Source organism: Ovis aries, chromosome 1, assembly GCF_016772045.2.
Source record: "Ovis aries strain OAR_USU_Benz2616 breed Rambouillet chromosome 1, ARS-UI_Ramb_v3.0, whole genome shotgun sequence".
In the NCBI taxonomy this organism is placed as follows: domain Eukaryota; kingdom Metazoa; phylum Chordata; class Mammalia; order Artiodactyla; family Bovidae; genus Ovis; species Ovis aries.
Genome location: NC_056054.1, coordinates 107010732 through 107027185, shown reverse-complemented (window position 1 = coordinate 107027185; position 16454 = coordinate 107010732). Strand labels below are relative to the sequence as shown.

Here is a 16454-nt window from a genome sequence, read left to right as displayed (position 1 = left end):
AGACCAAGGCAGGGGCGGGCGTGGGGCTGGAAGCTGGTCTCCTGACACCCTAATCCACCTCCCCCAACCCATGGGTCCTTACGGGGTCTGGGACTTCCCCCACGACTTTTAACTGCCCTTCTTGCCAGGTCTGGGGGTGGAGCATGGGGGTGTCAGGGTTTGGGTTTCTACTCCATGGAGTTACACAAACCTTTTAAATCCCACGGCCCCCAGGGACTATGGAGGCAAAAGTCAGAGACAGTCTGCAAGGGGCTGGAGGGGCTGAAGGGAAGAGGAGGTAAGGACCTGAGACCCCTGGGCGTGGGGGTGGGGCAGGGAGACTGAGACAAGAGCAGGGCAAGAGGGAGCCTGGAGATGGAGCTCAGGGCTGGGAGGAGGAAGGGAGGGTTCAGCAGAAGTCAGGGGCAGGGTGAGAGGGAGCCTGGAGATGGAGCTCAGGGCTGGGAGGAGGAAGGGAGGGTTCAGGAGAAGTCAGGGGCAGGGTGAGAGGGAGCCTGGAGATGGAGCTCAGGGCTGGGAGGAGGAAGGGAGGGTTCAGCAGAAGTCAGGGGCAGGGTGAGAGGGAGCCTGGAGATGGAGCTCAGGGCTGGGAGGAGGAAGGGAGGGTTCAGGAGAAGTCAGGGGCAGGGTGAGAGGGAGCCTGGAGATGGAGCTCAGGGCTGGGAGGAGGAAAGGAGGGTTCAGGAGAAGTCAGGGGCAGGGTGAGAGGGAGCCTGGAGATGGAGCTCAGGGCTGGGAGGAGGAAGGGAGGGTTCAGGAGAAGTCAAGGGCAGGGTGAGAGGGAGCTGGAGATGGAGGAGGAAGGGAGGGTTCAGAAGTCGGATGAGCCTGGCAGGAGCAGTGGCAGAGAAGGTGGTATCTCTCACGGGTGTGGGCTGATGACCTTCAGGAGGGAGCCAGGGTTCAGCTGGCTAGATTCCCAGCCAGGAAGCATCCAGAAGGGGTCCTCTGCCCTAGAGTCTCTAGGTCTGACAGAAGGGACAAGATGTCCTTGGTGAAGAAGGACATCTATCCCAGCTCCTCCCCCAAACTCCCCAAGGAATAAGGTGTTGGCTTTGCCCTTCCCAGGCCCCCAGCTGGTCTTCCTCACCCACCTAAGCTGCTTTCACTAATAGCATTAAGGAAGGTCTCAGGACTAACACTCCCCACTTGGGGCTGAGATCCAGGGGAGAGACTAGAGGCTTCTAATCAGATTGGGGATTTGGTGGAGGGCAGGGAGGGGTGGTATACCATTTGCTCAGTGCTCACCAGCAGAAACTACTACCCTCCCCACCCCCAGCCCACCAGCCTGTATTTTCCTGGTTGCCCCTCTGGGCTGGTTTCTCCACTCTGATCTTTCTGTCTCTCCTGGGGTGGTATCTGGACCTCACCTGTGTCCACAGCATCCAATTTCCACAATGCTATTTGTCTCTGATTCACTCTCTTCCTGGCTGGCTCACTTGCCCTCTCTTTCAGCTGCCTTTGAATTTACAAACAGTCTGTCTTCCCACTGCATCAATCAAGCAGTCACTGAGAAGACTTGGTTGTGTCCAAACAATCAGATTATGGGGACAATCCACTTTAGCCCCTTAGAAGGGCCAACAACAAAGTGTCTTTGAGGCATAAATTTCCTACTTTGCATGGAGGCAACCTTGGTCTTGAACTCTGAGGGTTTTTCAATTCTGGGTGTGTTCCTGTGTTTCTCACTCTCTCTGTATTCCACTCTGCCCGCCTGATGTCCTCTGGCTTTCTGGGGTTCCCACTGAACATCTTTCAGGCAAAGAGCCCACTCCTTAGGTTTAATGGGAGTGCTTCTTTCAGGACCCCAGGGCCTCCTGCCCGCCTCACCCCTGCTCCCAAGTTTTCTGCCCTGATTGGTTACAGCTGGGAGCCTGGAGTGAGACAGACCTGTTTCCATCTGGCTCCACCACTTGCCCTGGGATCTTATGCAAGTCTCCTAATCTTTTGAACCTCAATTTCCTCAGCTTGCAAAATGAAGATAATGATACCCATCACAAAGGATCATTGTGAAGATTCAATGAAGTAACTAACATAAGGGAAAAAATTGTCAAGCCCAATGCTAGGTGCATGATAGGGGCCCAATTCATATTAACTAAACCCTTGAAAAGGTAAAATCTGCTCGGGACATTTCATTTGGCTCCAACCACTGGCTAAGAGTTACTGTCTATTTTATCATTGTTATCTCTGTTGCTTGTCTTAAATAATGACCTAAAACCTATATGTGTTGCAATGGGCCCTTGCCATTGGTCAAGGGGATTAATCATATTATTAATAATTAGAATAATGGTAATGACAACAATAATAATTGCTTGCTACTATAACCCATCAGGAAATACAAAGCCCTTAAGAGCAGGCTCTCTGATCATTCAAGATTGGGTTATAATCCTTTGTGATTTATGGTTCTCAGTACTCATCCTCTCAGGCCATTGCACTGATCCTGTAGTAGGGGCGGGAGGGGCTGTGCAAGGCCTGTTAGAGCTGCCCCCACCTCAATCCCCAGCCCACAGGACAAGAGGGAGGGAGCTGGGAGATGGGGGGAATAGGAAGAGTAGGAACACCTCCCCCCAGCCTTGGGGAGCATTGCCACCAGAATGTGGGTTAAAATCAGTCCTAATGAGCTGGATGAACCTAGAGCCTATTAAACAGAGTGAAAAAAGTCAGAAAGAGAAATATGGTCTATTAACGCATGTGTATGGGGTCTAGAAAGATGGTACTTACTGATGAAACTATTTGCAGGGCAGCAGTGGAGAGCAGACATAAACAGACCTGTGGACACAGTGGAAGAAGGAGAGGGTGGGGTGGCCTGAGAGACTAGCATGTGTAAAGTGTGAAACAGGCGTTTCCGTGTATAAAATGGACAGCTAGTGGGAATTTGCTGTGTGACAGGGAGCTCAGCCCAACGTTCCGTGACTACCTAGAGCGGTGAAATGAGGAGGGAGATGGGAGGGAGGTTCTGGAGGGAGGAGATCTGTGTGTCTCTGTGGCTGATTCACTCTGATATATGGCAGAAACCAGCACAATAAGGTAAAGCAATTATGCTCCAATTTAAACAAAATTAAAAAAAAAAAAAAAAAAAAGAAGTATGAGGAATTAAGGTTAAACAGCCAGAGCAATTCTTGGATGTGAAGGTAAAAAAAACCTGCTCCTCTCTGAGGGTTCCCCGTGGCCAGCTCAGGGACTCCCGCAGAAAAGCGTGGACTAGAGAGAAGACACTTGGCAGCACTCAGCAGCAGTGAGGATTTCCACACCCAGAGCCAGCAAGCTCCTCAGACACATGAGGACCCAGGAGGGACCCTCACAAACATGGGAGACGCCAAGGAGGAGGCTGAGGCATTTAGGAAACCCAGGGTTTGACCTAACAGGACTTAGTATTTTTAATTTTTTTCTTTGAAGGAGCAGGAGGGAGGCTGTGGGTAGCCTCTAGGGTAGCTACCTAGGTGGCTGAATATTATAAATGCTGAATTAAGGTCTTGCTTTCCACTCTTTCACTTAAGAGCTGTGTGTGTGACCCTAGAGAAGTCACTCAGCACCTCTGAGTTCCATCTCAGCTGATACTTCCTGTGAGGTTCAGAAGTGTCAATTCCTCCCCACAGTGCAGGGCGTCCTGAGTGCCTGCTCTCCAGTGGGTTTATTGTTCCCTTCTTGCCAGATCCTAAACCTGAGATCTCAAACCCTCCAGACCAGGAAACTTTATCAGATCCAGCAGGCACGGCAGCCCTAGGAATTATATCTACTTCCTCCAAGGAACACTCCTCCTTGGGTATCTGCCACCTCTGCGCCCCCTATTATCCAATCCATTCTCCTGAGGTGAGGTAGGAGAGATCCCCAAGCAGCTGGAGGTTAGACAAAAGAGGAACTTCCCAATGCGTTGCTTCCCAGGTGGCGCTAGTGGTAAAGAACCCTCCTACAGTGCAGGAGACCTAAGAGACGCGGGTTCCGTCCGTGGGTCGGGAAGATCCCCTGGAGAAGGAAATGGCAACCCACTCCAGTATTCTTGCCTGGAGAATCCCATGGACAGAGAGAAGAACCTGGCAGCTACAGTCCCTGGGATCACAAGAGTTGGGCACGAATTAGCACCTAAACCACCACCATCATAATTGGTTAACAAAGGTGTGTTCATTTCTGCTGTACAGCAAAGTGATTCAGTTATACATATCTACACATCCCTCTTCATATTCTTTTTCATTATGGGTTATCACGGGGTGTTGAATAGTTCCCTGTGCTATGCAGTACGGCCTTGTTGTCGGAATTCCTCCCACAGCCCCTTGATGCTGTTTCCCATGGGTTCTTGCTACTCACAGTACAACCCACAGACCGGCAGCACTGGGATCACCTAGGAGCTTGTTAGCAATGCAGAATCTCAAGTTCCACCAAGTCCCACTGAATTAGAATCTGCATTTTAAAGAGATCCCCAGGTGACCCTTATGCACGTTAGAGTTTGAGAAGCACTTTTACAGACGATTTAAGTCTTAAGGCAGCAGAGTACAGGAGAAAGTGCTGTGGAATAGGAGTGGGGGGCGGTGGGGGCGGCCACCCATGGTATAGCAAGTCACTTGCCCTCTCTGAGCCTCATCTGGCAAGTGAGGAGGCTACTCCAGATAAGCTCTCACTTGCCCCAGACCTGACGGCCTAGGAAGTTCTAGTTGAGAACAGAGCTTGCCTCATGCCAACTGCAGTGGAGATGGAAAGTCAGAGCCCAGGTGGTGTGAGCCGGTCCCCTGTTGGTGAGTGAGTTGTCGAAATAGTCAGGTAACCCCACTGTATCTGGCCCAGCCTGAAGCAGGCCTCTCGTTCTGCCAAACCCATGCCCCTCCCATCTCTCCTCGTCCTCTGGGCTGCTGGCTCCTCCTGCACTAGTGACCATCGCTCTGGATGGTGCCAGCCTTTCGCACCATCCTCAGTCCCATCCAGAAGGCTTTGGAACAAAGACAACTCCCCTCACCTGCAACAGGCAAGTTTATCTCGCTAGAGCTGGTCCCCCAGTCTTCCCCCATCTCACCAGCTGCCCCTATCCCACCCCAAGCTAAACTGGGAACCAGCAAGATTCCTTCTCCCTTGTCCATAATCCATTAATTCAACAAATATTTAGAGACCTTCTGTGAGTACAAGACCCTGGGTTAGGCAGTGGGGATCCTGGGGAGCCAGCAGTGAAAAAGGCACCCGGGGTTCCTGACCACAGGGAGCTGACACTCTGAAGGGGAAGCCGAAGGGGAAACCAGAGTGACATCCTTGATACATTCATCACCATTCCGTGATTCTACCAAGAATCATTTCTTGAACATCCATGAACAGTCAGGTACTCTGCTAGGCGAGACTTCTCAGTGAGAAAACACACAACAATCCCACCTCTTCTCAAATACAGACTTGTTCTAAGCATTAGAAAGGTGTGGGTCTGTCAACCTGCCACCTCCTTCCCTTCAAGGTTTAGAAAGAGCCAACGATTAATTACATTTTAGCTTGTCTTCTCTTGGGAAAAACCTCAATCCTGTTAAGCCCTGAGAAGAGGTCTCATTCTCTGTCTAAATCCCCCAGCAGGGGAGGATCTAGAGGGCAAGATCTAGGACCCTTTGCGTTCCTCTCCATCTGTTTAAGCGGCTCAGCCTCAAACCCTGAGTCCTGGGTCAGCCCCTGGCCAGTGAGGAGGTCCCCAGGGGAGTTTGGCCCAGCCTGGCTGTGGGGGAGTGTCCTGCTCAGACCCCACCGCTCCCCTTCCCCAGTCTCCCCGCTCTTCTCTCTTTCCCTCCTCTTTCACTTCCTTCTCCCCTGCCTTCTTCTTTCCCTTCCTGCTAAGAGGACTATCTCCCCCCAAGGCCCAGATGCAGCCCTCGCTCCCTGGGAGTGGACCATGCACTGCAGCTGCTTGGCCAAGGGCCTCCCTGCCATCTCCGCGGCTGGTAGCGCCTGGATCCCAGGTGAGCCTCTGCCAGGGGTCCCAGCGGCGCCCCAGAGGAGGCCTCGGGGAGTGGTGGGCGGCGCTGACTCCCCTCTCCACCCCAGGCCTGGCCTTCCCTGACTGGGCCTACAAAGCCGAGTCGTCCCCGGGCTCCCGGCAGATCCAGCTGTGGCACTTCATCCTGGAGCTGCTGCAGAAGGAGGAGTTCCGCCATGTCATCGCCTGGCAGCAGGGAGAGTGCGGGGAATTCGTCATCAAGGACCCGGACGAGGTGGCCCGCCTCTGGGGCCGCAGGAAGTGCAAACCGCAGATGAACTACGACAAGCTGAGCCGGGCCCTCAGGTGAGAGGAGGCCGCCGCAGCGACCAGGGGGGAAAGAGTTCAGATAAAAAGGCTGTGGTTTCTGGCACCCCTGTCCAATTCCCGCCCCTCCGAGGCTTGGGAACCGCTCTGGAGTGTGACAGGATGGCTAGCAGTTATCCAAGAACAGCTAGGGGTCCATCTCGCCAACCTGGGGAGCGGGGATGTGGCTGGGTCTCTTGAATGCATCCTCCCTGCCAACCTCCTGCTCTCATCCTTGGGATCTCCAGATATTACTACAATAAGAGGATCCTGCACAAGACCAAAGGCAAAAGGTTCACTTACAAGTTCAACTTCAGCAAGCTCATCGTCGTCAACTACCCTCTGTGGGAGATCCGGGCAGCCCCGTCCCCCTGCTTGCTGCTGGGGGCCCCTGCTCTACTTCAGCCAGCGCTGCTCCCCATGGGTGTGCAGAGTGAGGTAGGCACGAAAGCCGGGCCCATCCCCAGAGCTCCGCCAGGCCCTGCCTCTCCATCCAGAATGCTCCCACCCTCCTCTCTGCCTTGGGGGCCCATCAGCTTTCAGTGTTCTTCTCCCCCTGCATCCTAGTCCCCAAGTGTCCCAGGGGCGGAAGGGACACTCCGATTCACCCCTCCATTTTTAACTGTCCCGACTATAGCCTGCGAGAGAGGGCAACTCCTTCTGCACCAGGCACGACCCCTTTAACGGTGGGCCACGGGGAAGGGGGTGGGGTCTCCAGAGAGGGTGCGGGACATGTGGGCAGTGCTGACTTAAGAACCATTATGAGGCTATTTCATTATTTTAATGACTGGTTGTTAAACAATGTGTACTGTGGAATATATACCAAGGAGGGCCCATTCCACCCCCGTGCCTGCCTCTCCTCACTCCCCAGCTCCTACACAGCATGCTGTTCACCCATCGGGCCACAGCGGAGCAGCTGGCTGGACAGAGGACCCCTCAAGGGCCACCAGAGGCCTCTGGAAACAAGAAGGGGAGCAGCAGCAGTGCCCACCGTGAGTGCTCGCGCCTGGAGAGGGCCCAGGGAATCTTGAACAGAGGAGGGAAGAACCCTTCATATTGAGTACATGGAAGAGCGGGCAGGAGTCTGGGGACACATCGTGCATACAATCAACAAACGTTTGATGCACACCAGCTATTTACTCGGAGAAGGCAATGGCAACCCACTCCAGTACTCTTGCCTGGAGAATCCCATGGACAGGCAAGCCTGCTGGGCTGCCATCTATGGGGTCACACAGAGTCGGACACGACTGAAGCGACTTAGCAAGAGCAGCAGCTATTTACTAGGTGTAGGGGTCCACGTGTGAAAGACGGCCCTCAGGATGCTCAGAGACCAGGGAGGAGCAGAAATAGGAGGGTGGTCAGTGACCAGTACTGGGACTCAGGGAAGCGCAAGGTGCTACTGGAATGCAGAGGAGTTGGGGCTTCCTGGAGGAGGCTACACCGGAGCAGGTGAAGAAGATGGAGAAAGATGTCCAGGCAGAGGGAACAGCATTTATAAAGGAAAAAGCTGCAAATAAGTGTAGTCAAATTTGAAGATCTGCTCGTAGCTTACATGGTCACAGTGAGGCAGGTGACGGGAGCAGGGATGAGGAGGAAGAGGAGAGACACAGCTGGCAAGATGATGCTGGCAAGGGAAACGGGTGTTTAGTCCCAGAGAGCCTCAGAAGCCATGCTGAAGGGCTTGGACTTAATCCTGAAAGCAAAAGGAACCCAGAGGGAGAAACGCGTCCAGATGTCCATTTTACAAAGACAACTTGGGCTGTATGTAGAGTTGGGAATGTAGGACGCCTGCAACTGGTGCTGGAGGCTTTTGAAGATCTAGGTAGCTGGTGATGGAGCCGGAACCAAGGCAAGGGCCTGGGTGCAGAAGGAGGCCCAGCTGAAGAGAAATTGGGAAGATAAAGTTCACTCATTCATCCACTCACTACTTCTTTCAACAGATAGCTCATGAGCTCCTACTGAATGTGCCAGGCCCTGTCCTAGGGCTTGGGGTGCCAGTGTGAGCAAGACTGCCTTTATAAAGCTTGTAGGCAAGAGGGATATTCAGTTAATAATCCAGCAAACTGACAAGTATTGGTATCTGTACCAAATGCTACAGAGAAGTTCAGCGTGCAGAGAGCAGCCAGGAAGACTTCCTTGACAAAGTGACATTTGAGCTGATTCCCAGAATGTAAACCAGTGCCAGCTTAGTGGGGAGAGAGGCAAGCATATGGCAAGCAGAGAGCACAAGGTGTGCAAAGGTCCTGGGGCAGGAAAGAGGCACTGGGAGCTCACCAGTGTGGCAGCACATGGCGATTGAGGGGGACATGGTAAAAATGCAGGCAGGGGCCACCTCTTCCAGGGCTGTAACCTGGGAAGCAGCAAAATCAGATTTTTTGTGAAAAAGATCACAGAGATCCTTGGCCAACCATAGGCTCTTCTGCAGAGGCCCATGACATGTCCCTCCACTTCTGGCAATTTTGTGGAACAAAGACCCTTGGCCTTAGCCCCACTCCAGTGCAGCTGGGAGTCCAGAGGTCCCACCTCCCAGAGAACGCAGAGCACCTGGCTCCAGGCCCTCACGAGCGCAGCCGAGGCTGTGGGCGTGGGGCGGCCCAAGGCCTGCCAGGACTCGAAGGGCAGCAAGTCAGGCAGCCTAGAGCGAGACAGCACCTGAACTCCTCCCTGTTCCTCCACTCTCACCCACCCCTTCCTAGTTCTGGGAATGCCCTGGGCACAGAGCTTCTCTCTTTGAGAAACTATCAGGGGAAAAAAAAAGTATTCCCTGGTGAGCCCCAGCTTGGAGTTGTTTTGCGCCTCCCTGCCCTCTGTGGGTACAGGCCCTACCTGTGCTGGGGCCCTGAGGCATGCTCAGCAGGTTGGGTCACCAGAAGGCCAGCAGCACCCACACGGCCCACTTCTGAACTGGGATTCCAGAAGGCGGTGCCAACCCCTCACTCTGCCTTCACTCAGAACTGCTTCTGGGCAGCCGAGAGGCCAGGACTACTGAGCCAGCAGCAGGAAGCCACAGGGCTAGAGCTAGGAACGGGAGGGGAAGGGGAGGAAGGCTCTTACAACCATCCCCTCCACTCGCCTGCTCAGCTGTGGGGCTCTGAGGGAGACGCTGTCCTCGGAACCCCCAAGGGATACAGCCTTCCTGGGGGAAAACAACAGTCCCCACTTCACCTAAGAATCCAAGGAAAGGACAGTGATTCAGGAGAAGGTACATGCTGGGTTTCCCTGATGGCTCAGGTGGTCAAGAATCCACCTGCAATGCAGGAGACCTGGGTTCAATCCCTGGGGAAGATCCCCTGGAGAAGGGACTGGCTACCCACTCTGGTACTCTGGCCTGGAGAATTCCATGGACAGAGGAGCCTGGCATTCTACAGTCCATGTAGGCTACATTCCATACATGTATGACCTTTTGCTTCCCTGGTGGCTCAGATGGTAAAGAATCCTCCTACAATGCAGGAGACCTGGGTTCAATCCCTGGGTTGGGATGATCCCCTGGAGGAGGAAATGGCAACCCACTCCAATATTCTTGCCTGGAGAATTTCATGGGCAGAGGAGCCTGGAGGGCTACAGTCCATGGGATCACATAGAGTCAAACACAACTGGGCGACTATGACAGACACCCAGGCTGGCAGGGGTGTCCATGCTCTGCCTCATGAAAGCTTATCTTAACTGTTTTCCCCTTTTACAGATCCAGTGTCAGAAATTTGTTCTTACCAAATAAATTGGATGACTTAAGTAATAACTAAATGGTTTTTTTTTTCCAGTTTTTACCAGCTATAGCCCTGCTGGTGTTACCACCTTGACTTCACACTTGACCTTGCTAAGAAAAAACGTGGAACTGGACTTAGGTTTTGTTTGGGGAGTTGTTTTCAATAATTGTATTTGTTTGGCTGTGCAGGCTCTCCTCTAGTTGTGGTGAGCGGGGCTTTCTCTCTAGCTGTGCACACAGGCTTCTCTCGCTGCCGAGCACCGGCTCCGGGGCGTGCGGGCATCAGTAGCTGCGGCACACGGGCTTAGCGGCGATTCCCGGGCTCTAACGCACAGGCTCAGTAGTGTGGCGCATGGCCTTAGTTGGGCTTCCCAGGTGGCTCAGCGGTAAAGAATTCACCTGCCAACACAAAAAGACCCAGGTTCTATCCCTGGATTGGGAAGATCCCCTGGAGGAGGAAATGGCAACCCACTCTGGTATTCTTGCCTGGAAAATTCCATGGACAGAGGAGCCTGGAGGGTTCCAGTCCATGGGGCCTGGAGAATCAGACATGACTGAGTGTGTACGTGTGCACACACACGTGCCTGTGCATGCACACACACACACACACACACACACACGGGCTTAATTGCTCCACTGCATATGGGATCTTCCCAGACCAGGGACTGAACTCATGCCTCTTGCACTGGCAAGCACATTCTTTATCATTCACCAGGGAAGCTCTGGAGTTAGGTTTTTTGAGCTACAGAAAGTGGTGTGAACTTCTATATAATCATTCCCAGAGATCCCAGGCTAGGAACCCCTATTGTAGGATCCTGGGGAAATGGGGTAGATTTGGAAGGAATGGAAGGAGGGAGAGCTTCTTGGAGGAAGAGAGCTATGGGCCAGAGCCAGCCAGAGCAGAGGAAGGCCGGGGTTCACCCCCCACCCATTGGCCTCACAGCTCTGCAGGCCCCTTTGTACCCGTGACGCTGCTTGATCTTATCTGGGAGAGGAGGTTTTATGGATGAAGAAACTGAGGCCTGAGAATCTAAATGACAAACCCAGAGCCACACAGCCAGCTCTTTGCCAGACCAGAACAGAACTACAGTCTTCTTCTACAGGGATAAGGAGAGAGAAGAATGGATCCACTGAATTATGGCAAAGAATATCCTCAATTCATTCATCCAATGCATTTTTATTGAGCACTTAATACACGCCAGGCTGGGCTGGATCCCAGGATCCAAACTAAAACAGACACAGTTCCTGCCTCCACAGTGCCGGGGACACAGATATTAAGTAATCTCACAATTGACTCCTGATTCTGAACAACAGGCCCTGGAGGAGAGGACCAGGAAGGAGGGGGGAGGGTTGTCCTGGGGCTTTCACCCAGGCTGGGGAGGCATGGAGGCTTCCCCAGAGAAATGACATCTATGATGAGACGTGAAGCAAAGAAAAAAGGAAAGTGCTCGGGTGGGGAGAGAAAGTTTCAAGCAGGAGGAAAAAGAAATACGAAGTGGGCGATAAAAGGGGGCATCTCCAACGGTGGACACTCTCTGACCCTTTCTCTCTCCCTCTCTCCCCTTCTCTCTCCCTAGGACTTGGCTCTGCCCCGGTCCCCTGCCAGCTTGGCCCTTGCTGCCATCTGGGGAGCCCCCTGAGCGACCTGCCCAGTTTTGCCTCCTTCACCCCTCCCCTACCATTCGCTGTCCCCTCCAACTGGCCCTGCCTCTCAGCACCCTTCTTGCCCCCAGTCGCCCCAGAGCTGCACTTCCCAGGGTCCTCCATACCAGGCACCCCGCTCCCGGGACCCATTTGTGCCCCAGCAGCCCAGCATTTTCCAGAGCTCCCACTGTTGGCCAGACTGGCGCAGGGGGCTGAGGAGAGGCTCCGACTCTGGTCCCTGAGGCCCGAGGGGCTGGAGGTAAAGCCTGAGACCACGTTGGCTCCCAGGGAGGGCTCCTCAGAGAGGCAGGGAACCAGCACTGGAGAGGAAGGCCCCGCATCCCCCAGTCTGGCGAGCTTCAAAGCAGTGTGGCCCCTGGACCCTCCTTAATGGGGGAGGAAGATGTGAAGTTGGGGGGAGTCCCCCAAACTCCCTCTGTCCTCTTGTCTACCTCCCTCTGGCTTCGCACCTTCCCCTGGCAAGGCATGAGATTGAAGGGATGGAGCTGGACCCAAGGGCACAAGGGCATCGCAGGGAAGGAGTACATGTGAGGATGGGAAACCCGAGGCAGAGTGACCCCTCACCAAACTGCCGATCACATTAAGGAGACATTCTTAATCTCAATTTTTTTTTTTGGGGGGGGCAGATGAGAAAGAGGTTCCCATCATTTGAAAGACCCCATACCTGCCCACACAAGAGGGGAAATTAAGAGTCTAAGCTAGGGAGGGGTCAGGAGTTGTCTTGTTCCCCAAGTCTCAGGGCAATTTCTTTCTTCTGTGGGGTACTGTCCCTCACCCAGGCTAAGGTGTCCCATCTCTCTCCTGCGCCTCCACGCGCTTCTCTCCCACCCCTCTGCTTTCTGTGATCTTGGGAGCTCCTGTCCCCTTCTTTCTCCAAGACCTAAGCAAGTGGGCTCAGGAGGGACGGGCCTCCTCAGCTCTGTAACACTCCACAGCAAACCACAAATAAAATGCCCTTGGAAAACTGCCCTCTTGGCTGACCACCCCCTGCTGCCGTCTGATCCACCCAAGATTTCTGATGGGAAGAGGTGGGAGGAGGGGGTCTGGAAGGGGTCCTGAGGCCTAGTAGACACCGAGCCAGCCAGTCCCCTCCCTCTGCTGCCATCATGTCCCAGAGAGAAAGGCTGAGGCTGCAGCCGGAGATGCTCCCCAGACCAGTGGAAACCAGCTTCAAGGAAGGAACTTCAGAGCAGAGCAGAGGTCTTCACAGAGTGACCCCCCAGGTCCCTGCCGTGGACTTCTAAGCAGAGTTCTAAGGGGCTGGGGATGAAGTAGGGTATTGGCAGGGGTCCCCATTGAAGCATCAGGTCGCTGGGGGAAGAGGAGAGAGGGGTCTTTTGTTCAACCAAGGAAAAGCCATCAGAAAAGAACGTTCCAGGAGCCAAGGCAACAGAACCATATTGCCCTGCTGTCTCTAGGCTGCCAATTACAGGCTTAGGATCTATCTCTACCTCCTTCCCACGATGGGGAGCAGAAACTAAGCCGGCTCAAAGGGTGCCTTTTGTCCCTGGTTTGTCCCTGCTTCCCATCCAAAGAGTAGGGGCGCATCCTTCTCTCGGAGCTCCCTGTTCATTCTGCTTTTCACTGCCCCTCAGGCCTTATTTGTGGCAGATGCACGTTCTCATGGGTAGAATGGGGAAGAAGAGACCCAGAGAAAGTGGGGCTAAGGCCTCACCCCACAGAAAGGTTAAGGTGATCAAGGAACCAGCCCCCAGGCTTCCAAGCTGGATAGAGGCTGGGAGAAAGCATCTGTGAGTGTCTTCATCTCAGTCTCTCTCCCTTACCCCAGATGCCAAAAAGGGGGACCTCAGACTGCCTCTCCCAGGAGATCCTAGGAGCTACAGTGAAAACTGCTTCTCATTTGCTCCCAAAGTCACAGGCCCGTCCCCAGTGCTACGGGAAGGATGAACCCCCAGCCTGGGGCTTTCCCATCATCCTGCCCAGTTGAGGGAGACAAAGAGCTAATGTTGTCTACTTCGACACAAGGAAATGGATCTCACTGTCATAGGGATAGTGTCCTCTTCCGAGAGGCCAGTCTCAAGGACAGGGTCCCATAAATAGGGACCCCCATGTGCCTTCTGCCGGACCCATCCTCCTCTTCAGTGGTTTGCTGTTGCTATGACCCCCGCGTTTCAGACAATGAAAAATGCTTTGTGGTCACTTTTCTAAAGTTTGTTTTTGGAAGAAATGAACCCAGGAAACTGAAAGCTCAGCTTCAGAGGACGTAAATTTCCAGGCAGCGCACTATGCCGTTTAGACAACAGATTCAAGCTGAGCAGAGGTTCTCAACCTCAGCACTAATGACATTTGGCAAAAATTCTCCATTGGTAAGGAGCTATCCTACGCATTCCTGGCCTCTAGGTACCAGTAGCACTCTCCCCATCTCTCCTCTTCTAGACCTGATGAAATGTCCCCCTCAGGGGAAGAAACCGTACCCGCTTGAGAATCACTTAAGAATGGCTTCAGCAAGTCCAGATGTCCTAAGGTGGGACCCTGGCTCCACCAACGCCGAGAGCTATTGATGTCCACATTGCAGGAGCGCCCTCTGGTGGCCAGAATCAAGGTTCGCGATCAGAAGGGCTTAGAGTTCCCGACTAGGCTGAATGAGTAAAGCCCGCCAGGAGCGCTGTTTGAAGTGAAGCGGTGACGAGCACCTTGGAGTCTTCTTAGGGGAGGAAGAGAGTTGCAAGATAGAAATCCCATTGCAAGCTATGGACTATTCACTAAAGGACCCACAAATCTAATGGGAAAACAGAGGGTAGATTGTCGATTCCTCTGGTACAGTCTGCGGCAGCCATCAACCCTAGACATCACACCCTCTGGCCCTCTGGGGCTGTTAGGCTTCCCCTGGGAAGAACACCAAGCAGCTACTCAACCTTCTTCTAGGAGGAGTGGGAACTGGGCTGAGACGCAGCAAAGTGAGCTCACCAACTGCCCCGGATCCAGGGTCCTGGGCTCGTCACACCAGACGCAGCAACAGAAGCATGCCTGGGTTCCAGCAGGGTTTCAGGGTGTCAGAACTCCCAGACTTCATGAACCAGACACTAATAGCCAGAAGGGACCTTTGAGATCATCCAGTTCAACCCTCTAATTTTATAGGCCCAGAGAGAAGAAGGGACTTGTTCAAAATCATACACATAGAGGAGCCAAATTTAGAATATAAATTTCCTAATTATCAGTTAATGTTCTTTCCATCTCACCATAATCACTTGGCTTGAGACTTGAGGCCCTTAAAATTCCTTAGAAATAAGAGCATAGTATATATTAACAGGGAAGTTTTTTAAGTTATTTCTGTGTGATTTTTTCTAATTGAATTACAGTTGATTTTTACATTTTTTTTACATAGTTGATTTATAATGTTGTTTACAATGTTTACAAATTTAGATGTATATGTATAATCCTTTTTCATATTGTTTTCCATTATAGATTATTATAAGATATTGACTATAGTTCCCTGTGCTGTATAATACATCCTGTTTGGTATCCATTTTCTATATAGTAGTGTGTATCTTTTAATCTCAAAATCCTTATTTATCCCTCCTTTTCCCTTTGGTAGCCATAAGTTTGTTTTCTATGTCTTGAGTCTATTTCTGTTTTGTAAATTAGTCTTTCGTAACTTTTTTCCACTGCGCCTCGCAGCTTGTGGGCCTTGGTTCCCTGACTGGGGATCGAGTGCAGACCTCTGCAGCGTGGGCGCTGAGCCCTAGCGCTGGGCCACAGGGATTCGCAAGCCACAGCAGCAGCCATGCTCCTTGCTGTGTGCATTCTGGCGCATGATTACATATTGTCTGGGGCTGTCCTCTACTTGCCTGACGTGTGCTAATGTCGTGTCCCCATAAGGCTGGTTTTCTCAGGGTGATGCAACACATACTGTTAAAGGGAAGATGTTTCGTCGCTAGAACACTTGATTAGCATATAGAAGAGGCCTCGAAGACATAAAAACAAAAAGTGCTTGCTGCCCTGAATCATTGCTGGCAATGAGGATAATCCCTGTCCTCTCCCTTTTCTCCCCACTAATGAAGACCAACACGGGAGAAAAAAATTCAAATACCGTATACATTTATACACACACATATGAACACATGTATGTATAATTCAATAAACGTTTCTTAAATGCCCACTACATGCCAGACACGGCGCTGCCATGTTCTGAGGTGCACTGAAGACGCTTCTTTCTGTGAAGGATCACAGACAGTGTGGCAAAGTCAGTGCCTGGCACAGAAGGTAGGCGACCGGGCCCCGGAGAGGAGGGTGGGGTGGTATCGTCAGGGCTTGGCAGTCACGGTAGGTGACCGAGTACCAAGCACTTGAGAGGCAAGGTTTCTGTATACATGCTCGACACCTAATGTAAACATAAATTTTGTTTGGTATTCAACCTCCTTTAAAATACCTGAAAGTAGGCCGCTCTCACTTTCTGAAACGAACTTCATTCTCCCTATGGAATGTGTATCTCTTTAAATAAACTTATCTCCACTTTAATTAATTAATTAATTAAAATACCTAAAGGTAACTCTTGAGAAGTCCTTTCTAATCTCCAAAAGCACAGGCAACATGTGTCGATTGTTTATAAAGGGATCAAAACAGATGTATAATTCTGTGATTGCTTTTTTCATCAAATATTACTTCATAAACACTTCACTATGCTATGCATTTGGGAAAGATTGAGGGCAAGAGGAGAAGGGGGCGACAGAGGATGAGATGGTTGATGGCATCACTGACTCAGTGGACATGAGTTTGAGCAAACTCAGGGAAACAACGAAGGAGAGGGAAGCCTGGCGTGCTGCAGTTCACGGGGTCACAAAAAGTCAGACGAGTTTTAGCAACTGAACAAATACATTTGTTATTAATGTC

General features: G+C 52.2%; 1 protein-coding gene across 1 annotated transcript; it reads left to right on the top strand.

Moving 5' to 3' along the window:
• On the top strand, nt 1-16113 carry ETV3L (ETS variant transcription factor 3 like). Its single transcript, XM_027965238.3, has 6 exons — nt 1-277; nt 5811-5912; nt 5998-6235; nt 6484-6673; nt 7107-7227; nt 11516-16113. The coding sequence occupies exons 1-6, from the start codon at nt 175-177 to the stop codon at nt 11971-11973; spliced, it is 1212 nt and encodes a 403-aa protein (XP_027821039.2). The 5' UTR covers nt 1-174; the 3' UTR covers nt 11974-16113.
• The last annotated feature ends 341 nt before the right edge of the window (nt 16114-16454 follow it).